We start from the raw sequence: 23,105 nt of genomic DNA on the forward strand, positions 1-23,105 counted from the left end.
AAGATTGCTTCCAGATTTAAAAAATTGAAGAATATTGGTATTTACCTTAGAGAGTATCCTGCCCTTTTCAGTATGTAGACAATTGTAGTTCTTTCACATTTGTACTTCCTGAAGGAAAAATTAGTCTAATGAAGAATCAAACCTTTGTGCAGTTATTATGCATGCATACTATACATTAATTTTTACCACCTAGTTCATTCCAGTTTCCTTAAAATTCCTGACTAGCTAGAGTGTGAATATTTAAGTAGATTTTTTGCTACTGCAGTAGGCAAAAAGCCCACTAGTTTGTCGTACAGAGCTGCTCGGAGATGTCCTTTAATCATGTTCTTTGCTTTCAGTTTATTTGGGCTAGAACTTTAGTCAGCTCCTCAGTTTACCCTCTTTATATTTACCAATACCTATGAATAACAGATGGTCAAAATTATGTTGCAGCTGAATCCACAGAAAGGGTCTTTGAGAGATGGGAACAAACACAGTGAACTTTCTTTGTTCCAGCCAGTAAGCATGTGATATGTCTAGAGAAGGAGAAAATACTTCCACAGATTGCCTAATGTGTAAAGTAAAACTATATCAGTCAGACACATGAAAATATATTTTATTCGCTAATCTCTTTAAATGTCTCTGTTTGTGTACTTTTTTCTGTTTGCATGTGGTGCGTTTCCCATTGGATTCTAAGCATTTCATGCATGAGATCCTGTCTCCTGTTTCTTTCCTAGCTTCTCCACACCACCCCCACCATGTTTCTTCGTGGAACGTGGTATCTTGTTCTACATTCATAAAGGGATTTCTTTTTTTTTTTTCTTTTTAAATATCAAAATTTATTGAGATATTATATACAAACAATAAATGGACCTTTGAAGTGTACAGTTTGACAAGTTTTGGCAAATACAGATTTCCATGTAACCATGACTCCAAAATATAGAACATTTCCATCACCCCAGAAAGGACATTGCTTTGAGGGGGGATTTATTTTCTACATTTTTTTTTATTGATGTTTTAATAGTTTTTAACATTGTGAAATTTTGGGTTGTACATTTTTGTTTGTCCATCACCATATATATGACTCCCTTCACGCCTTTTGCCCACCTCCCACCCCCATTGCCCCTGGTAAGCACAATACAGTTTTCTCTGTCCATGTGTTGGTTTATATTCCACATATGAGTGAGATCATACAGTGTTTGTCTTTCTCCTTCTGGCTTACTTCACTTAACATAATACCCTCCAGGCCCACCCATGTTGTTGCAAATGGGACGATTTTGTCTTTTTTTATGGCTGAGTAGTATTCCATTGTATATATATATATACACCACATTTTCTTAATCCAATCGTCAGTCGAGGGACACTTAGGTTGCTTCCACTTCTTGGCTATGGTGAATAATGCTGCAATGAACATAGGAGTGCATAAGCCTCTTTTGATTGTTGATTTCAGGTTCGTTGGATAGATTCCCAGTAGTGGGATGGCTGGGTCATAGGGCATCTCTATTTTTAGTTCTTTGAGGAATCTCCATACCGTTTTCCATAGAGGCTGCACCAGTTTGCATTCCCACCACCTGTGTACGAGGATTCCTGTTTCTCCACATCCTCTCCAACATTTGTTGTTTTTTGTCTTGGTGATTATAGCCATTCTAACGGGCGTGAGGTGATATCTTAGTGTTGTTTTGATTTGCATTTCCATAAAGGGATTTCTTAATTTTTATCAGCTAGCATCAAAATATACCTACTCTTATTGATAGTTCCTGGAAGGAGAAATATCCTGTGAGGGAAAGGGAGATGGCTGCCAGACAGAAAACTTCAGCCCACAGACTGAACCTAAAGAAGCATGTGGAAAAGGAGATAGAAAGAGGAACAAGGAGAAAATCACCAGTAAATATGGGATTCAGACTTATTTTCTTAGCCCTTTACAGCCTACTCTCTTCCTTCTCAACTGAGATCTTCAAGGGCAGAATCATGCCGTGTCTACCTTGGTGTCTGCAGCACTGCCACTGTGCCTAGCAAGTAATACTCAATAATTTTTAGGTAGTGAAAAGAATGAATCCCTAGTAGGAGGTCATGCCTTCCTGTTTTACCTCAGGCCTCTCCTATTGAATCTTGCTCACTATTTTGGATCTGCAACAATCCAATAACCCAGAGGAGACCCAGTTGGATATACCTTTGTTTTAAAATATTTATTTTTGCTGAATTTTCTTGAAAAATAATAATTGCTTCACTTATCTTTTTTCATTTATCCAGTGCTTACTGAGCACCTGATATGTGTAAGCCACTGCTCCATGTGTTAGCAATGCAGCAATGAACAAAACAGCATCCCTTATCATATGCCAGACACTCTGTTAACTGCCCTGGGATTTATTTACATTATCTCATTTGATGCTTACTTACAACCCCTGTGAAGTGGATATTTTCCTGAATTTGAACATAAAGTTTCAGAGATTCAAAGCTTAATTAAATTTCCTAGGATCTTATAGCTAGGAAGTAGAAAACAGGAGTCAAACCCAAGCTTCACTGACTCTACAGTTTATACTCTTAATCACTAAGCTCTACTACTTCTAGACCATAAATAAAGAAGTGGGAATTACATAACTGGAACCTGAGTTTTAAGAGCAAGTCCAATAAATTATTCGTCATGAAGAATTTTTGAGAGTCTAGTTCTACAGACCTCGGTGCATAGCAACTTATTTCTCCCCAAATTAAATCTATCACAAATTGTCTTACCAGAAATGATTTGATTGAATCTTGTAAACAACTCTTTGAGAAGTGTTTTCTATCTGCATTGTTCACACTTATTTTCATCCGTCCACCACCTATGCAGCCAATGACGGCAAGTACATCTATGTCAGGGTTCTGTGAACAGTTCAACTTTGTAAATGAATCAAAGCAGGTCAGTTTTTATCCAGATTAATTAATAATATTTTCATTCCCTCAAAAAAAATGCACTGAGAGCCAGCTGTGTACTAGACACTTCAGTAGGATATAAAAATAAGACAGACAAAAAGCCTGCTCCTCTGGACCTCAGGGAAACAAAAACTGAATTTAAAAGATAATTTCTGACAATGATAACTTCTATGAAAAAAGTGTGAAGGATCTGTAAGTGGGCTGTGTATAGGACAGGAAGTGGGAAGGCCTCACTGAAGAGATCCTGTTTGAGCTGAGTCCTGCATGGTGAGAAGGAGTCAGCCAGGTAAAGATATAAGAGAAAAAAGAAAATGCAAAGGCCAAAAGCAGAGCCAACTTCATTTGTTCAAATAACAGAAAAAACGCTTTTGTGTCTGCATCCGAGTGACCTGAGGGGGAGAGGCAAGAGATAAACTTAGAGAGATAGGTGGGGTCAAGATCATGCAGGGTCTTATTTGTACAACCCTGTAATGCATTGTCCAAAAGATATATTTAAGAATGGAAGGGGATCTTTTTTTTAAGACTACATTTCCCATAGGACTTGGCATCCACGTTTTTTTTTTTTTTTGAGGAAGATTGACCCTGAGCTAACATCTGTTGCCCATCTTCCTCTTTTTCTTTTTTTTTCTCCTCGAAGCCCCAGTACATAGCTGTATATCCTAGATGTAGGTCCTTCTAGTTCTTCTGTGCGGGACACCGCCTCAGCATGGCTTGATGAGCCGTGAGCGGGTCCGTGCCCAGCATCCGAACCAGCGAATCCCTGGCCGCCGAAGCGAAATGCACGAACTTAACCGCTATGCCACTGGGCCGGCCCCGGGGGTGTTTTTAATAATTCACCAGGACAATAGGTATAAATCTGGAATTTTCCAGATACACCAGAATTTATAGTTACTCCACTTAAATGCCAGGGTAAAAAGTTTGAATTTTATTCCAGTATAATTGTGAGCCCTTAGATGGTTTTAAGCAGGAGAATGAAATAATTTGATTTGCATTTCACAAACTATCACTTTGGCTGCTTCTGAGATGGGAGATCATTTTTAGAGGCTAATGAAGAAATCTTGGCAAGATGGGGGAGTGGCTTGAATGGTAGTAATAAAGCTGAAGAGAAAGTCACTAAATTGGCATATATTTTGTAGAGAGCGTAGACAAGATATGGGTCGGATGTAGGGGTGAGGGAAAGAGAAGATAAAAGTCACTGCTAGGTTTTTGCTCCAATCAGTGGATGAATTATGATACCATTTGCTGATTTTGGAAAGACTGACAAAGAAATTGGCTTTGGAAGATGATGGGGAATGAGTGGAATCAGCAGTCTGGTTCTGACGGTGTTAAGTTTGAGTTTCCTGTTAGAAGTGCAAGTGGAGCTGTCAAATAGGCAGCTGGGGTATATTCCTTTTTCTTACTCTGTTTAAAACAGTTTTCTTGCAATATTATCTGTGTCCTCAATAAAACAATTTAAAAATGACATTCACATATTCTGTTGAAGTGATTTTTCACTCAACATCTTCAATTATATTTTGTTTTCACTATCTGATACTTGAAATTACTAAATTATTGATTGCCTTTCTAGGAAAGCATAGACCTGGGTGAAATCATGTTTTCCCTTTGTTATTTGCCAACCGCTGGCCGTATGACATTGACAGTCATCAAGTGCAGAAATCTGAAGGCTATGGATGTTACTGGCTCATCAGGTATGTACACAATGAGCTAGAGGGTCAAGGGTACATCCCCAAATAAAATGTTCCATGTATCCAAAATTATACATGGCTATTGAATTATTGAGTTCATTTGTCTGTAGTGGGGTACAATAAAAGTAGAAAAAGAGATTATCAAATAAAGTTCTCTAGATCACGTCTTTTATTTACATTATCATGTAATGTGTCAAAAGTGTTATCAAATAGATTGACTTTAAACTTGCGTTTTTATTTTTCTTTCTTTCCGTACAGGTTTAGTTCTTTCTCAAAAATATATAATTTACCATCTATTTCGCTATTTCCAGCTAGTCTGTTGCTTATAAAGGAAGATTTTTGGACTTTAAGCCATTCACTTCAGACTTGCTTTACTCTATGAGTGAGGGCTGTATGAAGATATATTTAGACTGAATTTATTTTTCTCACCTGATCTGCAGAGAAACATCCATGTTATAAGATCACCATTTGCATTTACATTCTTGCCACCTTTCTAACTAAAAACTGGGGCAACTCTATGGACTGAAAGAAGTAATAAAGTAAATGAATGCTTTCCAAGTTTCTTAAAGACACTCTTGTAGGAAATTTCTCTTGTGCTAACTTTGATAAAGAGATAAAGCCACATCATGCTCTTTTATTCCTTCATTTAAATCACTACAGTTCTGAAGGATTATTTATAACTTAATATGTGCACTTTGGCATAGCTCTGTGGAAGAAAAAATGATAAGGGCACAGTAGAGAGGTCAGTAAGCATTTGTTGAATTAAACAGAAATAAGAAAGAGTAGTGGTGGGCCGGCTCCGTGGCTTAGCGGTTAAGTGCGCACGCTCTGATGCTGGCGGCCCGGGTTCGGATCCCGGGCGCGCCCCGAGGCACCACTTCTCCGTCCAACGCGAGGCCAAGTCCCACCTACAGCAACAAGAAGGATGTGAACCTATGACATGCAACTATCTACTGGGGCTTTGGGGGGGAAAAAATAGATTAATTAAAATCTTAAAAAAAAAAAAAAAAAAGAAAGAGTAGTGGAGATATAATAAAGGATGACATGGGGGCAATCTGTAACTTTGTAGTTCTTTGTAGTTCTTCAGAACAAAAACAAATAATAAACTAAATTTGTATTACAAAAAGCATGAGAGAACTCGAAGTTCTAGTATGCAAAGAGCTCCAGGATATACTAAATAAACAAAAAACCAAGGTGCGAAAATAAATATGGAAATCACACTCCCTTCTGTGTAAGAATGGGGATTTTTAGAATACATATTTATGTTGCTAATACTTGCATAAAGAAATACTGGAGTGATACACAAAAACTAAGGAATGGAGAGGTATGGGGACAGATGGGAGGGAGACTTCTCATTCTACGTCTTTCTCTATCATCTTGATTCTCGAACTATGTCATGTTTTACCTATTCATTTTTTAAAATTTGCAATACATAGTTGATATATAAAGGTGGAAAGAAAGCAAGTAAATTCCACATTTATTTTGGTGAAAAAGTCTTGGGTCAATAATGTTGAAGAACTTAAGATAAACAGTGTACTCTCCAAATTATTGTTTATTCCACTCTTTCTACCATATACCAAAAGAGATCAAGTTTTGAGACAAGCAAACAGCATCAAAGTTGTAATTAAGTGCAAGATTACTTTTTATTTATATGAAGCTTTTCATCAGAGGAATGCATGCTTTGAGAACACCACCTCATTAATTCTCACAACAGGCTTGTGAATCAACTAAGGAGCCAGTAAACTATCCTTGTCACAAGTAGAGAAGTGTCGTCAGAGATAAGATGGGGGCAGCAAAGGATAAACCAGGCCTTGTTCCCATAGTTCATGAGTGACCTAGACATGGGGGCTCATACACAAAAGTGAGCTTCTTCCTTAGAACATACTCCCTATTATTAAAAAGTAGAAAAATGAGAAAAAGCCATTGAACATTGCCTTTTTACCTTGTTTTCCTCTCTGTACCCTATTTCTAGCCACAAAATAGGTTTTTGCCCCTTGGTGGAAATGCTTATGAAATATACAGATATGTTTGTCTAGAGCTTAAAAAGCGTTCATTTGCTCGAATAAATTAATATTGCTGTGATTTGGGCTTATTCTAAGGAAACAAGATTTACTACTACATCAATGTAAAGAGAGAAAAAGAGGTTGTGATGCTACAGGTGGAGGGTGACCAGGATGAAAAAAATAATGAATGAGGATAGAGCAGACACTGATTGTTTGCACCACCTACCATACTCACCCCAATGCTAACACCCCCTCCCAAAGCCATGCCTGCTTTTTATAAAAAGCTACAAAAAGTAAGGCTTTTTAAGAGACTTTTGTATAATACTGTATAATTTTCTATAATACTTGAACAGTTTTTCTACTTAAGGTGGCAGGAATAAGAGGGTAGAGATCGGTCAGGTGTGGCAGAACTTGTAAACAATTATTTGATCCCTTTGGCCCATAAAAATATAACCCAACTAGATTTTTCTCTTTCCGGTTGGCACCATATAGACAATGTCATATCAGGAATCTTCCTGTGTACATCTGCAGGTCAAATATTGATTTTTTTATTGCATACTATTGAGCATTTAATAAATTATTTGTGGTGATCATTTCTTCAATCCAAGCTCCTTATCAAGCACCAACGCTGTGACTGTAAAATGAAACCCCTAATTTTTGTACCTTTCCAACGACTGAAGAAAATTCTAGCTAATGTAGTTTTTGCTTTCTAATTTCTACTCATTGTGATTATTTATACTTGTCTAGATACAACGTTGCTCTTTCACAAGTTTTAGTCTTCTTATTCTAAATCATTTTGAAAGAAATTAACTTTAATACAATTATTCGGACTTGTTAGGATTACATTCTCTGGAAATCACTTCGAACAAAATGTATTCCCAAATAGCTGTGACTAAAAGACACATTATAGTTTTGGACTGGCTCTTGATAAACTAGTGAGTTTTCTCTGTTGTATTAAAAACAGTGAGATTGGGCCGGCCCCTTGGCTTAGCGGTTAAGTGCGTGCACTCCACTACTGGCGGCCCGGGTTCGGATCCCGGGCACACACCGACGCACTGCTTCTCTTGCCATGCTAAGGCCAAGTCCCACATACAGCAACTAGAAGGATGTGCAACTATGACATACAACTATCTACTGGGGCTTTGGGGGAAAAAAAAAAGGAGGAGGATTGGCAATAGATGTTAGCTCAGAGCCGGTCTTCCTCAGCAAAAAGAGGAGGATTAGCATGGATGTTAGCTCAGGGCTGATCTTCCTCACAAAAAAATAAATAAATAAATAAAATAAAAAATAAAAAGAGTGAGATCAAGTTAATTCTCTTCTAGTTCATTCAAGATAAGTTTTTCCATTTAAAGTAAGTCTTAGAGAGTCTATTCCCTCAGTTAAGTCATTTGAATTTAAAACTGGTAATACTAAAGGGCTTAATATACCACTTTTCATATTTAGTAGCATTTAACTACAGTTTTATTTATGCTTTGTACTATTACTTTCATTTTAATAAAATTCACTTCCCACTCCTAGATCCTTATGTCAAAGTGTCTCTGATGTGTGAGGGTCGAAGATTAAAAAAGAGGAAAACGACTACAAAGAAAAACACTCTCAACCCTGTGTACAATGAGGCCATTATTTTCGACATCCCTCCGGAGAACGTGGACCAGGTCAGCCTCTCCATTGCGGTCATGGATTATGATAGGTACGTGTATCTCTACTCACCGAGGAACAGCCTCGTTCAGTCATATGCAGACCTAATTCAGCTTTGCAGGTTATTTACTGCTATAACAGTTTTAATTTAAATTGGAAGAGGGAAGAATTATTCATTCAAAATTTATTTTTTTTTCCGTGGTGATAATATTTCTTATTTCTTTTCCAAAAGAAGTCATTCTTAAGTTGAAGGACAGGACACCTGGGGGTGGGGAAAGAATGGAGGCAGAAGAAGCATGGAATTTATTAGAGAAAGCACTACTGTGAAGTCTTTACAGTAACAACAGAAATTACAATCAATGGAGTTTGTTTTCCCAACTGGGCTGGAGTATAAATATCATGATTCTTATCCGAGCTCTGTCATTAACTAGCTGTGTGAAAGGGCAAGGTGTGTAATCTCTTTGGGATTCACTTTTCCCATTGGTAAAATATTAGCATAATATGGAACTGTGAACAGTGAGTATTAAGAGGAAGGTGAATGATGGCTGTAGGGATACAGCCTTGATGCTTTCACATCAATCTTAAAACATTGCTTTTGGATAGTTCTTCCTGCGCACACACTTGGAATCACTTCTCCTTTCATAAAATAAATTGCAAACTCTCAAGTGCGGCTCAGAAGATTCTTCCTGCTGCAGCTCCTATGTGTACCCTCCCTCTGCCCTCTTCTGAAATGACACTCTGTTCTGTGTATCTCGTCCCAATCAGGCTTTACAGTGCTGTCCAAGTCATCACTTCTGTGTCTTTCTCAGCTAACCAATCTCTTCTTCCTCTGAACTCTTGTCCCACGAAAGGTTCATATCTTTTATTTGGTCCTTGCTAAACACTTCTTTTTATTGTTTTCGCTTTTTATATTTATAAACCTTATGAAAAGGAGTACTGTATGTTTAACCTGCAAAATTATCAACACGTAAACAGTGCCTTACCACATTTATTTTGTTCTAATGATAACACAAGTGGTACAGAACACACGTATACAAATATTCAAAGAGTGTCCATTTTATAGTATCATAAAAATGGAGTAAACAGGATTGTATAACCTAGAGAAATTAATGTTATCCTCTGGCTCAGAACTGGCAAAATGAAGCACTGAAAAATAAAATGATTTGTACTATCCATTTGAAATTAGTGTATGTCACAGTTTACCAAAAATTATCACTGTTTAGAGAGAGAGAAATCTTAAATTAGTTGAAGTTTCAAACTCTGTAAACGTTGTGATGTTTTCATCAGAAGCCCTGTTTTCTTTACGAAAACATTACTCCTATTGATTTCTCTCAGCAGTTTTCACAGGCAGATACAATTGAGCATTTGTCACCCAGACAATTTTAGGGAAATAGATCCTGAAAATATATAAAACAGAAAGGTAAAAAAACAAAACAATAACAACAACTTGTTTCTAAAAATATGCTTGTTTGGGAAATTTCATATTAATGAAAATGATACTAAACATACATATCTACATCAGTGACAGGAAACAAGTAATGAAATATCCTAAAATCATCTCAAAAGTCTCCTTAGAGATGTCTGTCAAAATAACAGTATAGAATTGCCTTTAAATAACATTCCATTCTTGAGAAGCAGCTTCCCACATGTGCTCTTGAATCAACTCTCTTGATTCAAATCCTGCCTCTGCCTCTTACTAAGTGTGTAAAGGGAGACCAGTCTCTTAACTTTTGGGTGTTTAGTTTCTTTATCTGTAAAATGAGATGATAATAGTGATACCCATGGGCATGATGTGAGGATTAAGTAAGTCAGTACATTTAAATTACTTAGAACAGTGTCTGGCAGATAATTAGCTCTCAGAAATATTAACTATCATTATTATTTTGATTTGCTGCTGTGAAAACAGGACATGAGGAGAAAATAAGAATGTCGTTCGATGTACTCTGGTGCCATGTGATAATAAATCAGATGCCATGGTACTGATCATAGCCCTGCCCTATTTAATTGTAGTACAAGCAATAACGTTCACTGACATAATGTTGAGAGTCAATTAAATCTGGTCCTTTATACAAGAAAGTGGGTATTGAGCTCTTGGTGAGAAATCGGAGCATCATTATAAAACATTAAGCCCCGTGGAAAGAACAAGATTTGATTTACCTCACTTAAATTTAATAAGACTGCTTCCAAAACGAAACTCATCATATAGGTCATTTCTCATTCACACTATTCCTATTATTGTGAAATGTGCTCAAGTGACAGAGCACTGAAATGGTTTGTGTGTGCTCCTTTTATAAATTCATTTTTGAATGCTGATCTCATTTAGTAAATCTTAGTTTACTCAAGGTTTCTCATTTGACCTGAAGTAGTTGAATCTGCAAAATCATCTAGACCCTGTCACAAAGTCTAATGTTTTAATCATATGTTTAAAGTTCCTCTAAGATGTATGAAACTCCATTTTTCGTTGAGTGTTGGAATGAAAGTGTGATATTCTCCGAATCGTAGGGTAGGACACAATGAGGTCATCGGAGTGTGTAGAACGGGACTGGACGCTGAGGGTCTTGGGCGAGACCACTGGAACGAAATGCTGGCCTACCACCGAAAGCCGATAACACATTGGCACCCCTTGCTGGAGGTGAGCTCTGTGGTTCCCTGGCATCTACTCTTTTTTTAATCTCTTTTGTTTAACTATTATTTATCTTCTAATGTTTCTCTGGCATTTTATATATGCATCTATTTTTTTAAAAACAGACGTTGCTCTTGTGTTTGTTCCACAGACTCTATCACCCAGTATTCAAAGTTCTGTGTGCCTTGGATTTTAAAAACCACTAAACTTTCTGGGTTTGATATTACTTTGGACAATGAGCCCATAAAAACTGCAAGTCTGTTATTTTCTTTGCATAGCCTGAAAACTTACATAAATGAGTGGGGGAGCAATCAAGTAAATTTATTACTAACTGGAAACTAAATTTTGGTGCTTCCCTTTTGTGAAAACAGCCATATCACCTGAAGTTCCCCAGAATACCTAAAGAGGTATTATCACCTAAGGTAACTCATCCATGTAAGGGGACAGGTGACTCTCCCCCAACTCTGGTCAGGAAGTAAAAGGGCTCACAGATTTTTAAAATAGGGAGGCATCAGCTTGCCCGAGTTCAAATCCTGACTCTGCTGTGTGACTACATAGTGGAGAACCTGGGGCAGGTTACTTAACCCTCTCTAAGTTTCTGCTATTGCTCTGTAATAGTAATAAACTCACAGAGTAAAACTAAAGTAAAATACTGAATATAAAGTGCTTAGCAGAGAGTATGGCACAATGTTATCTCTAATTAAACTAATATTAATAATTATATTAACCAGAAGAGGTATCAATACCAGTTTCTATCAGGATTTTTAGCCGTGAAGTCAGTTGTCAGTCTACTCAATACACTGAATGTTGCTAGATAGAATGACTTTCCTTCCCAAAGATAATTGCTGGAGCCTCTTAAAGAGTCACAAAGTAGATCACTTATATGACCTGATTAATTGAGAGGTAATGTTGACAAAACAGTGTGTAGTAGAGGATGGAACTTATGCAATTCAATAAAAAGAATAGCTATGATAACCACGTAATAAATGAATGATACATTGCCGTCTCTCCATGGATAAGATTCTGCTTCTCATTCTCGCACTAGGCACTGCGTTGAATGGGAGAGGCAGTGCAGTGTAATTAACTAAATGTTAGTGGGCCCAGGTTCTCATGTTAGCTTAGTCATGAAAATGTGACCTTAGCTGTATTACTCAGGACATTATAGGGAAAATTTGATGAACATCATATGAATATTGCATGCTCAGACAACAGAGGCGAACTGTCATGAGAGATAAGATATCTGCTTATATATATATTAATGTTCCAAATCTTTACCGCACTTCGTCATTTACTGTAAATCATAAAACACACACACACACAAATGCACATGCACACAGCGCTTCCCCCTAGAGTGCTTCAGAAATACGGACAGGTGTATTCTATAAACAGCTCAACGAGCCTTGGGAAGTTTGCTTTTCATTTCAACAGGTTTGTTGTCTAAAGTATACTCTACTGCTTATTATACAATTACTATCCTTTTCCTAGTTCTCATCTTTGTTTTTATTTAAACTTTGAAAAGTGGATATTAATTCTGAGAATATAGACATGAGAGTAAAATTTGCTGGGCAGAGAATCACACTGAAGGCAGATGTGGGTTCTAATCCTTGCTCCTCTGGCTGTCAAATCTTGGGCAGACCTCTTACTCTGTCTGCAGCTCCATTTCTCCATACTTAATGAAAATAGAAATGGATGCTGCTACAGACTTCACAGGAATGCTGTAGGAAGAAATGAGATAATGTGAGCAAGAACTTTTAACTAATGAAAGGACAGGAGTTGTATGAACCAAGACATATTATAATTACTTATGACCCTGTAATAAGTAGTTTTACGTTTATCTGATGAAAGGAAGCAATGGAATAGCCATGTGTTTGTGTCTGAGAATGGCCGAACGCTTTTCAGTCATTGTAGTATATACAGGAAGAATAAGCTACCATATGGGCATCAGAAGAAGAATCCAGATATTTGTCTAGCAGCTGAGTATCAGGGGACAAGTGAGACTAAAAGATTATGTACATGTACTTTCTCTAGCAAATAGCTCCTTTTTTCCAACACCTGCACCTACATTCATTGGTCACACAGAACATTAAGGACCGGAGACCTAAGAACTGGCTGGATTTTGCATTGTGGGAAAATGATGAGTGTGTAATTATGTGTTTTGTTGCCAGAGAAGGGATTCAAATGAGAAGGGAACAATTATTTGAGAGCTGGGCAAGTTGGTGGGACAGAGACTGAAGCATCATTTAGAAAATCTGATAACTTCTACCTAGATAATCAAAAGTTTATTCTGTTGTAATTAAACTTTTTAAATACATAGAATATTTAGGGACCATGAGAAATTACTCTTCATCATTTGTTGCTCCCATTTGCCAAACTCAGCCCCTCCCATCTCATGAATTGCCCCTATAAAATCACCTCGTGTCTTAGAGCAAGTGGAATGCATTCTGTTGTGTCTAGAACCTCTCATTGCCTTCACCGAGCAATTGCCCCCACTATACTAAACAATTAATTACTTTACAATAAGAACTAAAAGCCTGTTATAGAATGTGACACGAATCTGCAGTCGTGAATAGTTGTCTATACAGCGCTGCTCTGCATGCCATCTGTGTACCACGCTCTGCCTACATCTCTGTGAGATATTTGTGCCCCGTCCTGCTACCTGAGAAGGTGTGCTCTGAAGGGCAGCAGGAGGTACATGTATCTTCTCTTCAGAGACTTACATTTTGTGGGTGAATATTCACTATTAAAAAGTGGCAACAATTATCCTTTTTATTACTTTTTACACTATGAAATTATTGTCTTTCAGTTACCTGGCCGGGCGACCAGTTTTGATAGTCAAGGATCCTGTCCATCTCCCAAACCACCTTCCACACCATAATGCCTCCAAAATAAGACCATTCTAATCAGGACCCAGGATCACGTGCTCATCAGATCAGAAAAAAAATGGAAGGTTTGATTTCCTCATTTAAAATATATCCTGATAATGAACAAATGATGTGCAGTTTTTCATTTGCTTTTTTTGTCTGTTTATTAACTTTGGACATCTTGATATATTTTACTTGAATACAAATAGTCCCAACTTACATAAGGCATTTTATTCTTCGTGTCATATGCCTATTAGCACAAAGAGTGTTTTAATAAGTTGTAATTCTTTGCATAAGCAAAGAAATGCGTTTTTTTAAAAGAATCCGTGCTTATCTAAAATGGAATATAGCTTATGCTGCTAGTGTATACAGTAGCATATGTCACATATGTATGGTTTTGATTTTGTCACAAGTATGTTTATTTCTAGTTGTGCACATGGTTCTACATAAACTCTAATGAAAATTTTGAACTTAGCATTAAATCCTTGCACAATCAAATTAATGTTACTTATCTGATAATATATTCTTTCATTCTCAGCAAATTCTTTTCTTGGTGAGGTTTGGCTCTGCCAAACTCGAAACTTTGTCTCTCAAGCTTGTTCTTTAAAATATACAGGTAAAGCTATAATTTAAAGAACCATTTTGAATATAAATTTAAGAAGTAATATTTAGCAGCTGGAAAATGGAAGTTGAGCCATTTGGGCTACCATTTTATACTGTCTTAATGTTACATTAGTTCAAACATGTTGCACTGTTTAACTGACATTTTTAAAATTCTAATAATCTTAATCTCAAATGTAGCATTAGTGTTCCTAAGTGAATAGAACCAGAAGTCATTCATTTTTTGTGTTTGTAAAGTTCTCAAGTACTGTGACATGTATATTTTGTGACATGAAGCTATCACATAGATCTTGTATTTCTGATAGACGATACTAACAGACACCAAAGCTACAATAAATGTCTGTGCTCATTGTCATTTAGATTGTACACAGTAATGATGACTTTTAAACCCATTCAGAAGCTAATCATTAGAATTGGGTATTTTCTTAAAGAAAGGATGACTTATTTTTCAGCAAATTACAGAAATATACCATAAATAATGTAACTTCAACATTTAATAAAAATAAACGAATAATTCTAAAGGCCCAGACCCACAGTCCTTTCATGAAAGGCATTTACCTTCATAAGGATCAAGGAGCAGGCCACTAGTCGTAAAAACTATGCAAATGTTTTTACATGACGGAACTTTCTTTTAAATCAGGTCAACTTTTTATTGTCTCATTTCCAGGCCCTATATCTATATCTATAATCTATACTGAATGACCCCAACCTTACTTTTGAGATGTGTATTATGGATAGTGCATATTTCAAGCTTATCCCAAGATAAGAGGTTAAAAGAATCAAAAAAAGGCAAGAAAATATGAAATTAGAATATAAAAACACGTTCATCAGAATGGGAAAATTTTATCAACAGTTATAAAATTTTGATTTTAGTAAAATCTCTTGTTTCTAAATATTAAAAAGTTTTAAAAGCCTTGACATTTTGTTTGTTGGCCTCTCATAATGATGGCATTACTGTTAATTAAGATGTAAATATTTTACACATTAACGTTTTAAAGGCAAACACCATTCCTTAAAACTTTTCAAAAATACTTGTACCATCCTAATGAAAACAAGTATTTATAGCTAACATTTTCTAATTGAAAATAATAAAAGAAATCCGTTTGAAAATACCTGGCAACCTTATCAAGCCTAAAAGAAGCATTTTGCTGTAGACAGAATGACTGAAGATAACACTTCCATTTTAGAATTCTTTGTTTTACTGGGAAGTAAAAATTGTCAAATGGGAAGACAAAAGTTATACTCCTAATAAAATGGCATTGTTGGAGACAATTGTTTTATTAGTAGATATAGCTGTAGCTTGTATTTCATTAGCAACTATATTTCCTGAGTGAGTGTAGTAATTATTTTCATCTGAAACCATCTTTTAAAGACTTTTGATTAATTCTTAGAAGCTCGTGTTTTCTTTGCCTCCTATGGAGAAAAAGCCAATGTTTGTGATGAAAAAATGCAAACAACCAGCCAGCCAGGAGACTTTAATATGGGGATTGTAGATTAAAGTAAGTTTTTAAGATAATTTTTTAAAAATGTTTCCTAGAGATTACAATAAACTCATCACGTGAGAGTATTTGTTAATCCTGTGAGAGAGATCAAGGAGAGAAAATTCATCACCGCTCATCTTTCACGCAAACCATGAGGGAGTTTACCCTCACGTTGATAAAGCATGATCATTTAAAATGATGGTTCATATTATAAAAGTGTAATCCTACCACTTTCAATACAATACACCCTCACTCTATACAGCCACACGTCCGTACAAACATAACTTATCCTCTTTCTACTTGTGATTGAAGATAGAATGTTTTTCTTTCAGTGTTTAAAATCAGATTTGATGTTACAGATAGCATCCTCATTTGTGTGGCACACCACATTTTAATGACAGCACAGACACATTATGAAGTTGCGGCTTAGGTATATAATGAATACCTAATTTCAGGGACTTATTCAGGGACTTGCCACACCTAAGTCTAGGAAAAAGGAGTTAGTGTTGATTCATTGGCACTGATGTTCTTTTGAGGTTTTATTTTATTTATTTATTTATTTATTTATTTATTTATTTAATGTGACTCACTAAGTAATCGGGGATAAGGAAATTGAATATGAAAAGAGCATTAATATTTGTGAAATATATAATCTCACAAAAATCTGAACAGTTACTGCTTTTTTTACACTGGTTTCTTGATAATATTTTTCTTGACCATTTTAATTTTCTTTGTCAGGCCAGCCCTGTTTCTGGCACTTTATTTTACATGTAAAACTCGTGATATTAATACATTCACTGATCCGTAAAAAATATCATGAGGACTAGTGTCAGGGAACTCGAGATGGGAACACAGAGCCAAGTGCCCACTTTCTTACGCAGCTTTGGGGAGTGTGTGCATGTTCTAGTTAACTGCAGGGAGATCAGAACTGATCAATACTGACTCAGGTTTTCCATAAAAGCAAATATATTTGAACCTATTTGGTTGTGATATTTAGTTGACATTTCCACCTGTGTTTATTCTCCTATAATATTTATTATTTTAAAATTTTGCAGACTCAGTAAAGAACTATCAATGTCTTAAGGCTTTTACTTAATGATTAATTGCTTCAAAAATGAAAAAGCCAAACTTCCACTCCTTTCTCAACTTTTACTATTCATAACAAAATATAACTTATTTCAGAACGAGTTAGCCAAAGAGCCAAAGACTACTACTAAGTAAAAGGACACAAAATCTTCACATTGAACATGTGACCATTTCTTTACCTCTTTAAAAAGAGTACTTGATATTATCTCAGAACGTGTGTTTTCAGGGAATGGAGTTCCATCTGATATTTTTTGCCACCTTAGTTGCAATTATGACCAGGTAATTTAATTACTTGGTTATTAAAAAAAAAAGCTAGAGTCAATAAGGATTTAAGAATGTCATTCAATCTTTACTAAATCTAAAGAAAATGTGGACACCTGTTTTCTTACAACTGGGTCTTGAAGCAACTCTGGTTGTTCTGATGTACTTAAATTTATCTAAACTTCTATTGTTTTTAGGCTAAGAATTTATTGCTGCCAACAAAAAATGATACAAAAGCATGGAAGAATCTACAAAATTAAATGGTAGTTTAATGGAGATGTTAAAACATGTGGAAATACAAATATTGAATGCAAAATCTAAAAATTCCTTTGTATTTTAACTTTTAGTGGAAACTAAATTCTATAACACAGTTCAAAACAACCCATGACACAGCATTTTAATAGTTACTCAGTGACATGGCTCAGGATAAGATTCATCTGAACCTGTTAAGACCCATTATTTAAAAGAAAATAATGAGTTTATATTTTACATGGGAAATAGAGCTAATTAAACTAAATGCTTTTTCTGATGTGTTATTCAGTGATACTCTTTAAGGTAAGAATTTTCTATTTCATTAAAAGACTTTTCCCATATTTGCTCAATCTTGTGTTAATTAAAGTGAATGGTAATTCAGTGAAAGAAGCATTGGTAATACTTGTCATCTGCCGTTAACAGTTAACCAAAAAGATGTATATTTGAACAGTGGCAGTTAATTAATATTCAGTTCAGGTGTTTTCTCATCAAAGTAAAAACTTGTTTTCATTTTTACCCTGTTCATCATGAAGATAGGTAACCAGGGTTTGACTTGATGACATATCAAGTCTCTATCATCCTATAGAGACTTAAAAAGAAAGCACTAAATTAAGGGCTGAGGTGGGACTTAAGGATTTATTGAATGCAGACATTTTGAATACTAGAAATGGTGATTGAAAAAACAAGTAGAAGATGTTTAAGAGAAAAGATAAGCTTCTTCAGGCCTGAAATGATTTAAATGTACTTCTACAAGGAGGAATTGATTAGAATAATCCTATTTTTATCTATACTGAGACACTGAAAATGACTCTCTATTGATAGATCTAGGGATGCAGATAGCATTTATATGGAAATGTTTCCATCTCAGACTGATGATAATTTTTTCTGAGCTCACATAGGTCATGAGAACCCTCTCCAAAGAGCAAACTATGCCTGATCTTATCATGAAAGGGTAAAAATTGGCCATTTTCTTTGGAAATTTTGTTGTGATTTGCATCTGCTGTGCACAGAATTCTTATTTACTGTACAGGGTGGTGGATTTCAATTATTAAATTTCATGATTTTGTTCCCTTAAAAGCAATTTATTGGATAGCGATGCATATTATAGAAATGAGTCAAAAATTGTTAAGAAAAGTAAGTCTCAATGTTGGAAGGTTAATGCATTGGATTTTTGTTTTTATTATCTCTTTCAAAATTGTTTTTTTATTTTCCCAGTCTGAACATCAATACAAGGAATTATGTCTGGCTATGATTTTGCTGTAGAATAAAGTTTGTGAATGAAAAATCAGCTATAATCTCTAAGGCTGTGTACAAACTGGCCACAGAATCATTCTCTATAAAAAATGCATGGTTTATTCTATTCATATCTATATAGATCATTTTGTGGGTTTTATTTTTTTTTTCTTTAAAAAGATCCTTTAAGCTTCTCATTTGAAAACACAGTAATCTCCAGTGTGAGTAGCTTCATAAATTCTATTGCTGTATAAGAAAGAAGCAGGTAGACCAACTCTAATATACAAAATATTTGCATCTATATTTTTTATAAACAAAAAGTCCAACCCAAGTTCACGCCATTCACATTAACTTTTCATTGACCCTTCCAACTGAGAGAAGTGATTGGGTTCATCTGCAAAATATGAATAAATTCTGGAACACATTGAAGTGAGATCTTCATTTCAGAATGAAGAACGAAGAAATAAAAATAGAAAAGAACTGCCTCGTGTTGTAAATGTGGTGATTCCACTAATGAATAGTCCAAGATATTTGCCAATTGTTCTAAACTGGCAGAAACCACCAAAATTTTTCATTTTGTACATGACATCGAATAATTTGGATCCATCATATTTGATCTTCTTTTTGTATCCTTCAGTCATTGTTCATAAGGTGACTTTTTAACTGAAGTTTGTGATGTAATATGTAGCCATTGTTCAAATCGATATCTTTGACTTCCGTATTATAGAACAAAAATTTTACAATCTTTTGAAATTCGTGTTTCTGGCTTTTGTACATGGTAACCAGCCATTTGTGAAACTTGACAGCATATAATTGTATTACTTAGAACAAATGTTTTGCAGCCACCTTTAAAAGATGTTACACATTGCAGTATTTTTACAATGTCTTCTTTAGAATGTGTGAACATATTTGTCAGGTTCAGATGAATTATGTAACAATGAAACCTCAAAGCTGTTATGAAGTGTACAGTTTATGATTACTTTTGTAAAAGAAAATGGAAAAGCACTTGAAATATAATTTTACTGTTTCATATGTATTTTGAAAAATAAATAAAGTGATTATAAATTATTTTTGTCTCTTTGAAGACAATAGCTTTTCCAGATTTACTTTTGAGACCTTATGTCTTTGAGTTTTTCTTTAATAGTCATTATTTATCGCACTCATTAGAGAGCAATTTATTTATCAACAATTCAGTAATTGAAGCAACTGAATATATCTTAAAAACCTCATTTAATACATAACTTTCTTTCACAAAATTATTAATTTAAGGTCCTGGATTACTTCCCTTAAGGAAACAATCATTATTCAAGCGTTAAAAGAGGAAAATACTACTTATACGTATTAGCTACATTTGTTTCATCTGCAAAAAGTCCCTAATAAATACCTTAGCAAGTGATCCAGTAGTTGGGGTATACCAGTTATTTTGTTGTTTGTTTTTGTTTTGCCTCAAATTTTCAAAAAGATTTTCATGAGGAATGTAGGTGTAGCAACTAGTTTTAGGCAGTCAACACAGCACTGACTCAAAGGAAATCATAATCGTTGACAAACCAGATGTTCTGTACCTAGAGTCATTGTTTAAAAAAAAATACAACTCATAAGAAGAAGCAAGTAAATAAGTCTATGCCTCTGCATAGAATGCAGGATAAAGAAGAGTCAATGATTTGACTTGTTTGGCCTTTTTTAAGTCCCCATATCCAAAAAGGGTGAGAAGCCTGAATGAAATCTAAGTTGCTTCTGAAAACAGCAGTCAAATGGCACTTTTAAAAATTTTTTATTTTTATTTCCAAAAATCTCCCCAGAAAGTGTTTATATTTATATTCACACTAGTTTAAAACTTCTTATTCCCACTAACTACATATGAGAGTTTCCAAGTACCCTAGTCAACCCTTGGCATAGTTATTATTTGAATCTTGGCCAATTTGAACATTACAAAAATGCTATCTTATGAATGTTTAAATTGTTTTGTCTAGTGGTATTGATCATTTTTCATATATTGATTGGCAATTTGGATTTTATTGTTTAAGTCTTTTCCCATTCTTCTGTTGGAATTTTCTTCCATATTGATTTTTAGAGGTTTTTATTCCATTTTTTTTTAATGCAGACAAATTCTTTGTATGACCACATCTCGAACTGATGTCCATTCTGTGAAGCTGAAGGCCTGATATTAGATTATAATCTGTAAAAGCAATTTATACAACATATATGAATGAAACATAGATATTGAAATGTGTAAGTGAGAAATATAAAGCAAAGAGCAATCAAAAGTAATCATCTCTTGAAAAGCGTGAGTTGTTACCTTGACAATTTTCTAGATAATTTTGGGCTGTCACCACTGATTTATCTGAGAGAATTTGAAAACATCCTCTTCGTGGATAAGCCACTATTTATGCTATTGTTTAAAATTCTTTTTAGTGCAAAATGTAAACAGTTTTGATTCTGACCATTCTCGTAAAATAATACATAACAAATGAAAGCTATATCCATTAATGTTGACAGAGAACAAAACCCAAAATCTAAACAGTAACCACAAATAGGACACTTGACAAACAAACAGTTTCCATTTTCATGCTGCAGTTGTACATGCTTTTTTAAATCCACTTTTCTTCCAAATGAAAAAAATCATCTAAATTTCCAAATATGAGTATAAATTATGTGAACGAAATCAATTCCCACTGTGAATGCGCTTAGTGAGGCTAATGGTTTAGCTTGTGTGTATTATCATGAGCAAGTTTGTTTTTATTTTTTAAATAAATTTTAGGACATACATGACCGAAAATTTTTCCTTAAATGGGAAGCTAGACCTGAGTCAGTGAAAGGAACTCAAACGAGAAAGTGAAGGAGCTAATAGATAAGAATCACATTGAGAGGGCCGGCCCCCTGGCTTAGCAGTTAAGTGCGCGCGCTCCGCTACTGGCGGCCCAGGTTCGGATCCCGGGCGAGTACCGACACACCACTTCTCTGGCCATGCTGAGGCCGCGTCCCACATACAGCAACTAGAAGGCTGTGCAACTATGACATACAACTATCCACTGGGGCTTTGGGGGAAAAAAAAAAAAAAAAGAATCACATTGAGAACACAAGATACAAACAGGCCACCAAATTGCACATCTCCAGGAGGCATTGATCACACTGTAGTCTATGTAAATGGTGCCTCCGGGAGCACACAAATCTAACCCCCTTAAATTAGTGCCTAACAAGGGAGAAGCAGTACTGAAAGCTACAGTTACCTCAACCAGAAGCTGTAATTCAAAGCTAGAGTCAAGAATTGAAGGAGAGATTTTTTTTAATTGGACATAATGCCTAAAACATACAAAAAATGTACTGTGCACCAAGCAGTGTGCTCATTACATACCTTATCCTTAATCTGTACAAAATCTCTGTGATTTATTATTATGACAATTTTAAAGATGGAGAAATTGAGGCTCAGATGGATTTAGTGGACATACACAGAGTTCATGGTAGAGCACAGTTTTGAACACATGGTTAAGTCATTCCAAATTCTGCACTTTAATTCTCTACATGTCATAAAACATAAAAACTAATATTTATACAATTCTAAAATATTTTCACATATGCTGTTACTTAATTCTTACCACAAGGCTTGAGGGTTTTATCACTCCCATTTTACAGAGATGGTGACTGTGGTTGAAAGAGGTTAAATGAAAGCCCAAGGTCGTGTAGAGATGGTGGGACTGGGCTCAAATCTAGGTCTTTGGTCCTCAAACCATATGCTCAATTTATTCCCTGATGCTTTTTAGTAGAACACACTCAACGTGCTATGAAACATAGGAGGACTTAACAGCTTTTTTGTCTCTTTAGATAAATCACCAACATGAAAGATATATAAGCTTCAATGACCTTTACTTTACTCATCTACAAATTCAGATTAGTTGTATCTGCCTGACCTACCAATTACTTAATGCATGTGCCATTTTCGTAATATGTAAACCACTATGCAAATAGTAGGTACTAGTTTTTGTAACCAACATCGTTCCCATCATTAATAGCTGAAAGTCATGGATGGGATAAATATTTTTAAAAGCCATAAGATAAGTATATGTGCAGATCAAGTTGCTAAGAAGAAAGGAGTTAGATACCAAATTGACCCTGATCCGACAAAAAAAAGCAAAGAAAGGAAAAAAAGGAATATGATACATAGGCTCAAGTCCTGTAGACTCCTGCTAATCATATCTCATTTTTAAATTAATTTTCCATTGCCACTACCCTAGTTCAGGCCATGAAACCTCCTGTGTGCATTTTATAAATCTTGCTAATTGGTTTAAAAACCTCTAGATTCTCGTAGAAGCCCCTCTCTACTACACAGTGCTGTTAGATCCACTTTTAGAAAATGCATCTTTGTACATCCCATGTCCTTATACAATAACCCTAAATGAATCCTAAAGGGGAAAATAATGGTACTAGAATAACGGGAAATGCATAAGAAAAAAATAATAATTTAACCCATACCTCAT

The 23,105-nt window shown here is 35.3% G+C and overlaps 1 protein-coding gene across 1 annotated transcript in view; it reads left to right on the forward strand.

Moving 5' to 3' along the window:
* The window catches only part of SYT10 (synaptotagmin 10), a 69,586-nt gene extending 49,885 nt beyond the window's left edge, over positions 1-19,701 (forward strand). The window contains exons 4-7 of the mRNA XM_004441155.3: positions 4,457-4,577; positions 8,096-8,267; positions 10,718-10,847; positions 13,642-19,701. Of these exons, the coding sequence (XP_004441212.1) occupies positions 4,457-4,577; positions 8,096-8,267; positions 10,718-10,847; positions 13,642-13,713 (495 nt within the window). The 3' untranslated portion in view covers positions 13,714-19,701. The remainder of the gene's footprint in view (positions 1-4,456; positions 4,578-8,095; positions 8,268-10,717; positions 10,848-13,641) is intronic.
* Positions 19,702-23,105: the final 3,404 nt, after the last annotated feature.

Source organism: Ceratotherium simum, chromosome 17 (genome assembly GCF_057802395.1).
Source record: "Ceratotherium simum simum isolate JZ-2026a chromosome 17, ASM5780239v1, whole genome shotgun sequence".
Taxonomy (NCBI): Eukaryota; Metazoa; Chordata; class Mammalia; order Perissodactyla; family Rhinocerotidae; genus Ceratotherium; species Ceratotherium simum.